The sequence below is a fragment of the Opisthorchis viverrini genome (genome assembly GCF_000715545.1).
Source record: "Opisthorchis viverrini unplaced genomic scaffold opera_v5_371, whole genome shotgun sequence".
Classification (NCBI taxonomy): Eukaryota; Metazoa; Platyhelminthes; class Trematoda; order Opisthorchiida; family Opisthorchiidae; genus Opisthorchis; species Opisthorchis viverrini.
The window spans coordinates 272,625-288,089 of NW_008752020.1; the positions used below are offsets into that span (position 1 = coordinate 272,625).

Below are 15,465 nucleotides of genomic sequence, written 5' to 3' on the forward strand. Positions count from 1 at the left end.
AAATAAATAAATAATCGTTCGTCTGTAGAACCCTTTCGGTACCCAGCTGCTATGCCACCCGATGGAAGCACGAGAGCTGGGATACTGTCAAGTTGCCCAAGCCTAGACAGGAGAAGTCGAGATGCACAGGTCGGGTTCGAACCTTCCGGTCAGTAAATTCGTGCTCTAACTACTTCAGCCATCTCGCCCCCTGAGTATAATACTGTTGTACAGTGCTTCTCGACACGTCAGTATAGATTAGTTTCACAAAAAGGACAAAATTTCCATTGAAAATATCCTGTGTATGGGTGGGGTGAGCTATGATATAAACCAGACACGGGAAACGGACAAAATGTCAACAATACAAATCGCCTCATTTCAACAATACATCACTCAAACTAGAAAAAACACTGGCGAGACAATAGGCACGAATGTATGTGTATGTGTGCGGGGATAAGAGCTCCTTCCGTGATAGTGCATACTACAAGACAAATCATCTGATTGGGCCATTTCGGCTTTATTCAAACTTGTACAATACACAGTAGAGACCTAATCCCTCAGACACCTTCTTTCGAGCGTTCAAACAACTCACTCAATGAAATCATGAAATTCGTGACGATAAAATATCATGTGCTCACCTTTTGTAGGCTAGCTCGATTGAGTTCCGTCTTATCGATGACCTTGACGGCAACCTGGAATGGACAAACGCATGATGAGAGCGTTAAAAAACCGTTCAGTTGTAACACCCTTTAGGTGCCTAACTGCCATGTCACCAAACATGAGGGCTGGGATACTGTCAGGTTGCCCAAGCCTAGACACGGGAGGCTCAGAGGCGGAGGTCAGGTTCGAATCACGGACCTTCCGGTCAGTAGATTCGCGCTCTAACAACTGAGCCGTATCGCAACTGTCGTACAATCATATCAACTTAGTTAGACAAAGTCTCATAGTGAAAAGAAGGATGACATAGGGATAGACCTGGGCCTGACCAATCGGAAACATCCGAAGTGTCCCAATTTCAGCTACCCATACAGCTTGAGTAGGAACAGACAGCAGTAACGCCGTGGACGATAGTTAAGAATCCCATGTTGTGGTATGACCTACCAAGCACATAAAGGGTGCTAGTGCGTTACCCACCCACCGTACCATAATTGGTCCAATTCTTGGGTTACGCCAGTTCGAAGGGGACTCAGGGAAGGATAACCCAATATGTGCGACAAATGAATAAGTCAACGCAACGCGTGTAGCGTTGGGTGGTTTCCACAGACGAAGTAGATAATAACAGTCGTTCAGCTGTAACACCCCTTCGATGCCTGGCTGCCATGCCACTCGAAGGGGTGAGGCGGGATGGATCAAGTGGTTAGAACGCGAGTCTACTGACCGGAAGGTCCGTGGTCCTAACCCGACCTCTGCCACTCGACTTCCCCTGTTTAGGCTTGGGCAACCTGGTAGTATCGCAGTCCTCGTGCTTCCTTCGGGTGGCATGGCCGCTAGGCACCGAAAGGGTGCTACAGCTGAAAGATGCCACTCGGAGAAAGCACGAGGACTGCGATACTACCAGGTTGCCCAAGCCTAGACAGAGGAAATCGAGAAGCAGAGATCGGGTTCGAACCTCGAACCTTTCGGTCAGTGAATTTGCGCTCTAACCATTGAGCCACCTCACCCGCATGATGAGCAAGTCATGGTGTCACTCAGAACCAGACTCATACTGGCCTGACGTAGTTAGCCATCAGTTTAGGTTGAGTGACCGGCCTCTTGAGCAAGCAGTAACAGCAATGCGACAGGCATTGGATAACCACAGAGTGGAGGAAGCGCCTTAACAATCTCCCCCTGCATTTGGGTTGCGATCCATGAGTTGCGCATCATATGTTCCAGTCCTCTACGCTCACCCGAAGAGAGATGAAACTGGTCGTCTTCTTATTCACATACAACGGTGAAAATGACAACTGGAGAGCGAAGACGAATCGAACAAGCAGAAATCTTCCTTATCGTTTAGAGGTAACCTCGCATGAGGAGGATGACAGAAAGGACAACCGTACCAGCCGATCCCAGTGGAATCGACACTGGAAAACGAAGGCCAGAAGAAAACCATGAGTTGATTTGGGAAATGAATTTCCATGTTCCGGCCTTACTCCGCTGACGAATGCATCCTTAGAACTCCCATGTTCAAAAAAGGCAGTCCGTTTAGAGCGGTATAAATTGCCTTGCGGTCGGTAAACTGATGCTTAACCTTGAGTACTCGAACGAAAAGAAATCGACTGGTCCGGTCGTGGTGTCGATTCGGTATGCAGGAGTTATGCCAAAATAAGATACGAGTGACCGAAAATTCGGGGCTGGGTTTAAACCTTTTCATCCTGAGCTACCTCACGCGACTACCGACTGATTTCTCGAGGACACATTCATCACCAGAAAAATCGATCGTGCGGGAAAGGTAGTCTGCAGCCGGAATGGTTAGGTCATGTGATCCTGATCTCCAACCATACACTGAATACGGTGGTTAAAAAGCTTGCAGTCTTCATTGATCTCTTAATTTAAGAAAAAAAAACAACTGATATCTGCAGCAGGATTGTTTATCGTGCGATTCACGCTGATCACATCAACTGACCGAGTGCAGCGAACCGGATACGAGGCGGATGCAGGCCAGTCAAAACCGAGTGTCTCCGCGTTTCCCGTCGTCATTATATCCATGGCAGTTAATTCGCTGATCTGATGTATCAGTGAAGATCAATCATAGGATGTTCTGTTGTGGCTACCCAGTCACCCACATACTTGACTGTTCAGCTCACAGGATCACGAGACTTGTCTTTTATCATACTTACAAATTGGGTGGCCGAAATCCAGAATGAACGATCAAGCACAACCTGAAAATCTCCAATACAGTCCAATAATTGAATTGCGTAGGACAAAGGCGTTGATGGGGCGCACAAAGTTGGCATATCTCTACTGCGTCAGCTGACACGTCTTGGCGGATCACACACAGAACATGAACAAGAGCGAAGAGCCATCGATTGATGGTAGCCACGTTCTAGTGACTGCGTGAGTGTGTGCAACCGGCCAGGCGCGTGCGTCCGTGCAACCACAGTCCGCGCCCACCAATCAGAAGCTGGGTGACTGCGACCAGAACGCGGACGACGGCTGACGTTTCGTGAATATTTATTAGGACAGCAGAAGATGAATTTAGCTGCCACAATACCGCGGGAGAACCAACAAGGAGTATTGCAAGGGAGGAATGACAATGCTTTAAGGTCGCTGTGCAGCGCGAAAAAGGGAGGGATGACCAAGGATATGAGTCCCACTTTATCAGAGAAATCGGGTTCTGTGACCACTGAATAAGGTCGGATTCAGTGCGACTAAAAGCATTCAACCGCGGTCATTTCAACGTAATAACGAACACCCCACGGAGAGGAGGGATCGTGCAGATTGTGAAAACTCTCCTGGTCATATGAGAATAGCTAAGACACATTACCCCACCCAGCTTGGTACAATGTGTGCCATAACGTAAGAAATAAAATCAAGGAACACCAAGATGAACAACATGGACGGTCAACTTGTAGACACGTGAACACTTGCGCCAGTGGTTTATGGCCCCAAAAGAGTCCCTAGCCGAGAACAATCGTCCTTTTAGGGTCGTGGTAAGCTAACAGCTACCCCACATCAGTAGCTGACCTCTGGATTATCGTTTTCAATCTGATCCTGAATGCACGAGGAGGCCGATGTTTAGGCACCCGTAGTTGGGCGCCCATCAGAACCACCCCTATGGGGAACGGTATTCGCCCTCTGTCGAGCGCCATATAAAGACATTGGTTGCGATGTTGGGGGATATAGGTAGCTCGGGTGCGTTGCTTGGCTGTCGGTCTGTTTGCAAGCTTCATTGTTGGATTGCAAACGCTCCATCAATGATCGAGGTGACATCGTCAGTCCGGTGCTGACGATGCAATTTCGATTAGTGAAGAAACGTTTGTAATCTAACTGACAACAATTAAGGACTTTGTTGGTTGGTTGTTCGGTAATGAAAACAACACTCAGTCTGTCAGTATCCTTAAATCGGCATAGAAATATGGCGAACGCGTCCTTTAAGCCATAAATCGATGCCGCGTCGAAGCAACAAATGAAAAAGTTCTCTGGAAAAGTTGTTGGAACTTTGCTAACGCGGTAGGATAAGCGGGGAGTTGGAAACAGCTTTACCAAGGTGTGTCAAGCCACTTCCGATGTGATTGCGGGCGAGATGGCCCAAGTGGTTAGAGCGCGAATTTACTGACCGGAAGGTCCGTGGTTCGAACCCGACCGCTGCCTCTCGACCTCCCGTGTCTAGGCTTGGGCAACCTGGCAGAATCTCAGCCCTCGTGCAACCTTCGGGTGGCATGGCAGTTAGGCACCGAAAGGGTGCTCTAGCTGAACCACCGCTGATGTGACTAACCAAAGGTCGTGACTGAAGTACAACAGGTTTCGTTAAGTTCCTTGGGCGTCTGAACGCTAGATTTTGTTAAGCATCTAACTACATACGTTGTATGTTGCACCTACGAATTAAGTAAACCATTGGCGACATTGGCGCTATGCGCTCAAAACCCCATACATCACCGAGCATTTTGTTCAAAAAAGGCAGTTTTGTGCGACTTTGCGATTTTGCATGCAATTATCACGGTCTGTAAAACAAGTCTGGTCGAAGAGAGACCACCCCTATTACTCGTGGAGATGTATCATCAAACATTGTCAGATATTTTTACCAATGACTAAGACTTCCGGAAAGGTCGTATTGTGTAAAAATCATTCAGCTGTAACACTCTTTTGGTACCTAGCTGCCACGCAACCCGAAAGAAGCACGGGTGCCGAGATACTGTGTTACCCAAGCCTAGACAGGAGTAGTCGAGAAAGCGGGTTTGGGTTGGAACCACGGACCTTGCGACTAATAAGGATATCGAGCCCCGCATTACGAGAACAGCCCCCAAACTTCAAAAATAGGGATTGGTTATCCTGTGTGTTGGGCAGTTTCTTTTTGGCTTTGCGCCGCAGCAAGCGGTTCGCGTGACAAATATTCATAAACGCAAAACGATTGAACAGAATGAAACTGCTGTGGAAACGTGACCGCACTAGCGTCAACAACAAACCTATTTTGGACAAAATAACAAGGTAGGCGTCAGCTGGAGCTAAACAGGGGTCACATGACTTCCTTATGAGCAACAACGAAACCACCAATTCGGTTGTCGATGAAATACGAAAGAATATTTATGGCCTTCCCACCTTGCTCACAAATAATTGACAAGAGACGTTGATTTAGTTCCCAATGAAGCTCAGTTGATGTCGAAAAGTGGGGTAATCGGGAAAAACAACAACAAGGATAAGTGTGCCTGCATCCACGTCAAGATCTCGAAGCTGCTGAGTTTCTTTAGTTAGAATTCATGAACCAACCTGCAACGGACACAACAATCAAGCACCTCCCACAAAAGCTGATGGCTAAAAATGTCCGTAAGTCACTAACTGACTGACTGGTACATACATGTCAGTGAATAAAGGCTTGCGTCAATCAATTCAATCAATTCATCAGCCATAAACCGTGTACCATAGGCACATTGGTTCCAGCTGCTACAGTTTCGACCACCGGAAAACGGGAAAGTGGAATACAAAACCAAGCCTTGGAGGCGAAGGCAGGTTCAGTTTCTTTGGGGCAGCTATGCATTGAATGCAATAGCTTTGATGCACGGGCGCCACTGACTGCGCGATTGGGGCTATTTCCGCCAGTGTCATCAACCACTGGTGATTCGAGACCCGGGGTCTCCATCCAGGGAAGCAGCAGTTTCCCACCTGACAGATCAAGAGCATGAATTAGCGTTTTGGATTCGCGGCAGCGCTTGATCGGAAAGCCCCAGGTGATCAGACGTAACGACGAGCAGACTAACTAGGATGGCGGTTGGGATGTTGAACTACACATGCATGCCACAGCTTGTCTTTCGAAGCGTGTATTTGATGAACACTAAACTATACCTAGTGGGAGTCTATTTTGCCGCGACATGCACCGAAACTATTTGAACTAAGACGTGACAAAATGAAGAGAGAGAGATAAAAAGGAACAGCAGTGCGACTTCCGCGTCGGTGGTTTACCTGTTGTCCAGTGGATACGTGTTCAGCCAACTTGACTTTGGCGAAATTTCCCCGACCCAACGTACGAATCAGTTTGTATTTGCCAATGTTTGGCTGGTCTTTCCACGGCCGCCTACCAGCGGAACGCTGAGACGATGTCGACAGTCGTCCGCCGTTGGAATGGTTCGGCGTAGCTGATGTATCATGTGAGTTCCCACTGTTCTCTGTGAGTCCACACGGTGTGTGATTCATGGCCTCAGGCATGGTTGGGGGTTTACTGACAGTACTGTTCTTCTGAGAGGAAGATGAACGGGCAGTCTGAACGAGGGGGGAGAATAAAACAGCTCGCGTAACCAGTGAAAGGATAAAATAATGCCATTGCTGGGCACACGAGCTAAGCCGTTGATACCTAACCGCAAAATGGCACACGTACAGAATGGTGTTGATTCAACTGAGAAGTCGATCGACTCACACACACAAGAAGGATGTTCAGCGGAAAGCTATTTACATAAACCAAACAAACATCGATCTGCATAGAAAAGTCAGTGAGAAAAGCAAAGAAAACGAAGCGTATAAGGACGAGGCTAACAAAGAAAAGCAGGTCCTTGTTTAAAACAGAGCCACTAATGGCCTCATCGACCTCAGCCCACAGAAAGGGCGTCACAGACTCCGGTGATGAAGTTCTCAGTCTTAGAAAAGGACAGCGAAGTTGATTGAGGTAGCGAATCCACAACAAGGGCACAAATAGAGTGCTAATTCGGACGCAGTTGTCCGGAAAATCCAGTTTAGTATTGATCGTAGGGTAGAACCTTGAAAAATAACCGCTGATTACCAATTCAGAGAAGTCTAGATGCCAGAAGTGGTATCACCTTCGTCCACCGATGGCTTAGTTTGCATCCTTCAAACGCTGAGAAACGCTATATCAGGATTGATTTTAAAAAAAGCGTTTTAAGAAAGCCGGAGTCTGTAGCACTATGGAAGGAGGATAGCCTCATAACAGGACGATCGCCATCACCATCAGAGCCAGCAACATCAGCGTTGACACTGATGCTTCTTGGTCGCAACAAAACAGATAGGATAGTACGCAACCGGAAACATTGGCGGTAATGGGAACTTGCACGAATAAGCGAATAAAAATAAAGAATGAGAGCTAAAAAAAGGAGAGGTAATTGGCGATGCACTACTCATAAGGTTGCTGAAAATTCTTCGACAGCCCACGACTGGCTTCGCCCTTCTTGGGGCTCATCATGTAGGCGCAGAGGTGAATTACACAAGGGAACTCTGCCTTCATCGGCACTGCTTTCCCACACACCACTCAGGTAGCAAACTTTGTATCATTACAACTTAATCAACCTGTCTTTCAGTGCGTGCTGGATCATGAAACCTGAACACTTCACCTGCAACCCGCACGCTCCAAACATTGCAGTTAAAAGACCCATTCATATCGCACACTGGTGGACATTCTGAACTGCGTTGGCTTCCAACAATCACGTTTCTGCATTTGTTTACGAATGAAAACACAGAGCACGGAAGATTCTAGGTTACTTTCAGTGCATCCTCGAAGCACAGCCAGGAAACATAACAAACGAGAGAGTTAGCCGGGTTCCAAATGAGTCTCTAGAAAAAAATCAAATTAGTTTGCAGATGAGTGTATTTCGCTTATTTCGTGCAATTTGGTTTCAAGTAGAACATAAGGTTGACGGAAACTCGGGGACTGCGCCTACCTGATGAGACCCAAGAAGGGCGGAACCGGTCGTGGGCTGCCGACGAATATTCAACGACCTTATGAGTAGTGCATTACAAACACCGCATAAAAAGTGTAGGTGGTGTTACAATTTCTGAACCTAAACTAAACACCAGAAAAAAGCACGGTTGCTAATTATCGCGAACACATTTCGTGACATCCTCTCCTTTTTTCTCGGTACGCTGTCTTCACATGAACAAATAGTGCAGAATGTTTTCAGAGAGCGAAACAAAGTGATAAAAATAGCGCCTTTGAGATACACCTCATCCTCGAAAATTTCCGGTAAAACGGGCAACCATGCGGTCAATTTTGACAACAAATAGATTGATCGAACTCCTCGCGCAAACGGCCGCTACCACCAAGCACCGAATTGGAGCATGTGTATCGGAGAAGCAGTAAGCATGCTCCTCAAGTCTTACCGCGATGTGGACAGCACATGACTTGGCAGAAAGGCGTGAAAGAGATCACGAAGAGTTTGGGTGTTGTGCGCCTTCCAGGATAGGGTCGCGTGAACCCATCTGTGCTTGGCTGGAGACGTTGCAAGAAATGGCGGCTAATCGATGTCAGTGGCGTTCGTGCGGTCAGTTTCTTTCCAGATTGTCTGATTGAGCGGTTGGAGGTGCAGGCACCTCAGAATGCTTGACATAGGCCAGCACTGGGTCTCCTCCCTCACCCTTATGGTTGTACGGCAGTGAAGCATCAGTTCCAGCACTGATGTTGCTGTCTTTGATATGATGATCCTCAAGTCTTGAAAAATTGTTGTCATAGGACCTTCTAGATGAGAAAATTACGGAACCAATCAAATGCTAAGACTTATTCGCTAAGACTTACACGTCGATCAATACAGTCTAACGAAAGTGACTTATTCAGCCCATTGACATCAAAAAAACGATAGTTCTCCAGCACAACGATGAATACCACTATACATCGGGCAGTTTCCTCTTCCCAAATAGACACAAATGCGCTAGATAGACATTAGCTAAGCAATTTACAGTTCTTGAACAGAGCAGGGCGAAAGCACCCGAGGCCATGAACAACAGGAAACTTCTGAGGTTGAGGATGCGCCATATTCACAATCAAAGCCAACAGTCAGGANAGGATGCGCCATATTCACAATCAAAGCCAACAGTTAGGACTGGAAGTAGCATGTAACCAAATGAATCCATGTTTGAAGTATTCCAAACCCTCTCAGCTGTATATCGCAGAGGAATTTCATTTTATGGTAGTCTCACTGACAAGAGGCTTCTGAAGATCAATCGAACGAGTCAAGAGAAAAAACTCGCCTGAATGTCCAGCATTTGCACTTCTACTTCTTCGGTCAATCGAACCCACCGGTCTGCGCGGACGCCGCTTTACCAGGCGTCGGCAAATGTGTCGAGGTGGGTTATGGTTGGAAGCGGCGGGAGTCATTTGTCGGACCCTCAGCTAAGCCACGGCCATCTCAAGGATCCATTGGCTAGATGAGATTGGCTGGGTAGTACCGCGACTGGAAATAGCGGAACTGTTTGGGGATTTGCCTGTCTGTCTTCAGCGATCATGGGGGCGAGGTGGCCCAAGTTGTTAGAGCGCGAATTTACTGACCAGAAGGTCTGTGGTTCGAATCCGACCTCCGCCTCTCGACTTCCCCTGTCTAGGCTTGGGCAACCTTGCAGTATCCCAGCCCTTGTGCTTCCTTCGGATGGCATGGCAGCTAGGCACCGGAAGGGGGCTACAGCTGAACGCGCTTTCTTCAGCGATCATTAACAACAGACAGGAAGACAGGCTTTTGAGGATGCTGTTTTGACAGGCATATCCGATTTCTAAGTCCACGAGCTTCTCAATAACTGAACGAGTTGTTGACGTTTTGGGTGGCCCTGAAATCTCTATGGATAGTAGAAGCAGACAAACACACGATCGGAGTCCACGCTGCTATTCCGAAATGGGTGGCAGGAATTTCTCGACCCTAGCCACCGGTATCTGAGGGTAATGTGGTCTATGTGGATTCGGGGATGGTTCTTTAGTAGGCAGCATGTATTCAAGCGACTTCCACTGACCCAGAAACTGCCACTGTCAAAAAAGTCTATGATAAGTACGCACTTCTGATGAACGTTTTAAACTGTCTGTGAGTCTCGTCCCCAAACCAAGAAGATCAGCCTCAGCACCGCTGAACCTACCTATCTTAACAGGCTTGCCCATCAAGGGATGCACCGAAAGTTTGTATTCTCCGACTTCCGGACGTGTGAGAGTATACAAAAAGCTCTCAAAAAGTTTCCGTACAGAAGTCGGTGTAGGTCAGTGATGTCCACTCTCTCCATTCCTATTTGATTTCGTGACCGATGAAATAATGAAACGAATGTTGGAACGTCTCCGAAACCCCGGTGTTCAAGTAGTCTCTGAATAAACTCTTGACCATCTTGAATATGTAGACGGCATCGTTCTCGTCTTATAAGAGAGAAGACAGAGGTATTCTTGAATGAACTGACCAAAATCATCCCTTCCCTTGGTATGCGCTTAGCACCCACAAAGTGTAAGGTCACGCTCCTGGACACGCTGTCACTGAACACACCACTAATGATGCATGAATAGAAGCAAAAGTCATTTGTTGTCCTGCTTGTTTTATTGTGCGAACCCCAAACGCAGCTAAGTAGACTGACTTTCGGCGTATGAAAACTACGTTCGAATCGTCTAGGGTTGTTACAGAATGCGAACGCACAAAAGCTGCAATCGAGCGTGATGCGTGGTGAAAAAATGGTCAGTGCTAACGCTGGGACCTGCAGAGATGGAATTCACATTTGAGTGGGATGGAGTGTAAGTACACGTGAAAGTGTAGAAGATAGGCGTCGGCGGTAGCATTTTTCCGCTCCCCATCGCTGCATGCAGAAAATAAGGCGACCCCGCCGCTGGCACAATGCGACGGATGATTTGGCATGATAGCATTCCTAGTCGTACGTAGGCTAGGTTACTGTCAGGGCGCCCACACTTAGGGTTCATAAAATGCCCTATGGACGTCATTCTACGCTCATCAGTGACAATAAGCCGCTCCCTCCCAATTCCCCCACTTGACAGTCCACCTACAGCACTGTATTTACAAAATAACTTATCAGCTCCCGCCTCCAATGCGGAGCTACTTACCCCACCTCCCCAAATCATCCACGAACGATACTGCGGCAGCTACAACCGCTGTACAAGTATGCAGTTATCACAGCTGACAATGATGATGATACCCCGGCGTTTCCGGATCGAAGAAAGGCATCCCTGTTTACACAGCAAACCGTTTGCAACGTTGCACTACAATGCTTTTTGGCTGCGGTTTGTCCTTTATATACCATTATACTTATGCTATTGATCAAGCTGGTGCATTATCAAAAATCATGGATTCTCAACGTCAACAACTCGAGGACGCTGTTGCTGCCGCAATAACGATAGAATTAGAGGTTAACGCAGTGCTCTCAACTATAATCCGTAAACTCCCAGTTCACAACGCCACTGCTCGTGATCCGTTAATTCAAAAAGTAATCAAACTGAACCGTACACACTAGCATTCAGTATGTTTCGATAAACAACTTCAACCGTTCTACCAACGTCGATTCTCACTTTCCGAGGTTGGTGGTTGCATATTCTTCACAGAACGGGTGATTTGCCCCGGAATTACAGAGGGATGTCCTTGAAAAATTTCACTCTATACATCCCGGTATCAACCCCAAGAACTCGCTAACATGTAGTTATCCCTGCTGGCCGAACATGGGTGGGCAGTTAGAACTTGTACGCAAGTGTTCAAAGTGCCAACCATCAGAAAAATCCCCACGGAAAACAGAATTATGTTCGTGGCCCGTTCCAGAAACTCCATGGTCACGACTGCATGTTGATTTTGCGGGACCGGTCAATGACTATCAACATCTGATCCCGATAGATACATAAAATGATAATCATAATCGTAGCACTCCTTCGGTGCCTAGTTGCCATGCCACCCGAAGGAAGAACGAGGGCTGAGATAATGTCAGGCTGCTCAAGCCTAGACAGGAGAAGCCGAGATGCAGAGGTCGGGTTTGTAATACGGACATTCCACTCGGTAAATTCGCACTCTAACAACTGAGCCATCTCGCCTACAGCAAATGGTCAAAACTGTTTAACAAGAATCATGTTACTGCTTGTGCTACCATTTCAAAATTGCAACACGTGTTCGGCCACTTTGGAGTTCCGAAAACCATTGTCTCTGATAACGGAAGTGCATTCACGTATGCTGAATTTTCCGCTTTCTGTCAAGAAAATAGCATACAAAATGTGCGACCACCACCGTTCCATCCTAAATCAAACGGTCAACCGCACACTCTTAAAACTCAAGAAGGAGGGGAATACACTGGGAACCATCGAGACATTTCTGCTGAGTTACAGGGCGACACCAAATGTTAACGCTCCACACGGCAAGTCCCCAGCGGATGTACTTATGAACTAGAAGATTCGTTTACCGGTTGACGCCATCCGTCCAACACCACATTCGCCAACTGGTGGAAACATAAATATGGAAGTTCAGTTCAACCGAAATCACGGTGCTGTAAGTAACATATCTATACCCGGCTAATCTGTGCTAGCTATCGTGTGGAAAGATGGACACAAGGTATAATTATACGCCGGGCTGGAAAAATCGTTTATGAGGTACATGTAGGCTCCTCCATCTGGGTCCATCATGACAATCAGCTATGCTCTTCCTATCTCCCAGCGACAGCTACATTCGGTCCTGTTCTTCCACTGCAGATTCTTCTCCACACATTTGAACTAGCTCAAAAGCCAAAATCACCAGAACCGATGAATAAACCAGCAATTTTCAAAAGTTGCGTACCTAGAAGACGGACCGAGCGAATACGAAGACCTGTCATACGAATGTAACTAAACCCTGAGCAGCAACCCCACGATCGAGCACTTCAAGGGGAGTGTTAGGAGGACCACTTCCAAACGAACAAATCCACGATTTGTCTTGTATACGAAAACCTTGTTTCTATATTTCAGCCTCTCACTGATATCCTATTGAACTGTTAGCTCTTTTCATATTCTGGTTCAGTTGAACCCCATATCACGAAACGATCCACTTGTTTGCAGTATAACTTCCCCGAAGTTGTTTGTATTCTCCGTTTCGGTGAACTGAAGAGTCAGACTGATACATCACTAGAGGCCATAAAAGTCCACAACCGAAGTCATCGGCTCACAAATCTGATCACAAGGCATAGGGTGGATGCCGGTATGTCACTACAGTGGTACAAGTTTTCTTAAGGAACAAGTCTGTTCCAAATCTCATCCTGGACTGCCAGAAGACTGTGTTCGTCAGACTTCCATCCACCGACAAACCTGGTATGAGAAACTCTGCAAGTGTCAAAGTGAAAACTCCAGAATCGCTCAGTGGGTCATTCAGGTAAACAAACCACCGACCGTATTCCATACTGACCCAAAATAGGCGAAATCGTGAAGAAAGCCTGAATGTTGGCGATCCACTAGAGCTTTTTCATCTTCTTAGTGCGGTCTATAGAAAACTTACCAATAGAACCACGTTTGCGCACTGGAGATAAAGGACCATTCGGGGATGAAATGGTGGATAAAATAGTCCAGCCAATCTCTAAGTAACACCAGCCTTCAGTTGGGAAATTTACAAACATCGATATTGCAGCTGTGCAGAGTTATATGTAACACTTAGTCATCAGAGATAATTGTGGTTGTTAGTCGGCTCGAAAACAGAGAAGCTCCAGATGACTGTATCCTCTTTTCTCGTAATAGTTTTGCCTCCAAATAAACCGTGTTGTATCATTTTGGAGGCGCAGTCAGTTCAATATATTTGGGTGTCATGACAGTTTATCATCAACTGGTAATTTGCACTCAGCTCATGTACTACCGTTGTTAGACGATTAAAGCGTCCATTACGCCCTTCTATTCTGTCTTCCTTCTAATCTCGACCTGAAACCACTCGACTCGCAAAACTGGGGTATTTCGACTTCACCCCAGGGCCCTGAGATGGGTGATGAAGCGACATACGGAAATCACCGGTGAAGAAGTCACAAAAATACTGCCCATAAAACCTTTGCCCTGTGTTTCTCGAAAGATCTTTGAAAGTGTAAGATGCTCGAACTCGATCCAGTCAAAGTGGTCTCCACACAAGACAAGATATTCACCCCAAGTCGACTTCTGGAAGATCGGGTGGAATTTCAGCAGCTGATCATTGCCAACATAAAATGCATTCAGCTGTAACACTCGGTGTCTAACTGTCATGAAACCAGAAGGAAGCGCAAGGACTGGAATCCTGCCAGGTTACCCAAGCCTAAACAGGGCACGTCGAGAGGCAGAGGTTGGGTTCGAACCATAAACCTTCTGGTCAGTAAATTTGCTCCCTAACCGCTGAGCCATCTCACCAACTACCATCTACGAACTGCGAAGACTTCCGTGTTGCGTTTGATTCTTCCCACAGTGGGTCACCATGTACTATCCTACATGTTGATGGCGTGCCGGCTCCATTCACTGCTCTCATCAAAGCTTAGTAATTAGCAGCGAAGTAGAAGAACCCCCCGAGGTTCATTTCGCCTCCGGTGCCAGAGAGGAATATCCTTCATCACCAGTGTTATTCGGTTCGAGTAATGAAGCGGGGATCCGCTACTTCGGCGTCCGAGTTCAAACTTCAGACATCTAATACGCCCACATTGGCGAAAACATCGAATTTCTACAAGCCGTTATTGATAATCAATTACCGTGAAGGACTTCGGATTGGTGCTCCGCTCAAGCATGACAGAATTCTTCTGCAGGTAAGCACCTGCTCATATAATAAACCTTCGCACAGATCATGCAACTGAACGCGCCAATGAATCCCGGTACTTCCGTTTCACTGTGCTAATTGAAAAGGTTGAAGAAAGAGAATGATCCACATATGGGTAAAGCAGGGTACGCCTTTAGGCAACTTGTGAACACTTAAAGAGAAGTGAAACTGAGGCAAGAAGCTTCATGTATTCAGAGCGACATTTCACCAAGTTTTTACTCAAGATTATGAAACTTGACACCGTGTAAACATACAGGCTGAACGGGTTTTGGATCACTGGTATCTAAGGCACATTTTGGGTATCCAGCAGTTCAAAAAGACCTCCAACCCGCTGGTTAGAGTGCGCCGACTAAACATCTCAAGCAACTACTGCAGAAGCGACAAACTAAATAATTCGGCCAAACTGATGGAAAAGCCGAAAGCGGGCCTCGAAGAAAAACGAAGTGGTCCATTCGTCATTCACAGGGTGATGCTGCAATAGGCAAATGGTCACTTTGACCGGTACTGACAAACTAGATTCCGGGGTCTCAGACTCAACCAAGTAAACGGTAGTCGTTGCTGGAATCGGAAGTGAGTCTCACTCTATGTGCAACTTGCATCTGGCCACCATTCGTGAGTAGCAAAATAACGGGACACTTATGAAGCCTACTTACGCCGTCACGGGAGCCAGGCACAAAGAAGCACGGATGTCTGAGGTATGCAGATTAGGCACGACGGACCCAACGAACCTTAAGAAGGGGGTCGACGATTGACAATATATTTCAGCTAAAAACCATGTACCGAAGTAGTGATTCCGTCCATTGAGGGTAAGGATAATAACCAAATCATGGATATGCGCAGGAGGTGATAACCCGATTAGTTCTCTCTCCAAAAAGCTCCAAAAGCTTCCCTACAAAAAGTG

The 15,465-nt window shown here is 46.8% G+C and overlaps 2 protein-coding genes across 2 annotated transcripts in view; both read right to left on the bottom strand.

Moving 5' to 3' along the window:
* Positions 1–4,561, bottom strand: part of T265_10395 (hypothetical protein) — a gene marked incomplete at both ends in the record, with an annotated part of 8,103 nt that extends 3,542 nt beyond the window's left edge. The window contains 4 exons of the mRNA XM_009176759.1: positions 710–883; positions 1,211–1,490; positions 4,126–4,449; positions 4,480–4,561. Coding sequence (XP_009175023.1) covers positions 710–883; positions 1,211–1,490; positions 4,126–4,449; positions 4,480–4,561 — 860 coding nt within the window. The remainder of the gene's footprint in view (positions 1–709; positions 884–1,210; positions 1,491–4,125; positions 4,450–4,479) is intronic.
* Positions 4,562–14,065: 9,504 nt separating this feature from the next.
* The window catches only part of T265_10396 (hypothetical protein), a gene marked incomplete at both ends in the record, with an annotated part of 8,562 nt that continues 7,162 nt past the window's right edge, over positions 14,066–15,465 (bottom strand). The window contains one exon of the mRNA XM_009176760.1: positions 14,066–14,176. Coding sequence (XP_009175024.1) covers positions 14,066–14,176 — 111 coding nt within the window. The remainder of the gene's footprint in view (positions 14,177–15,465) is intronic.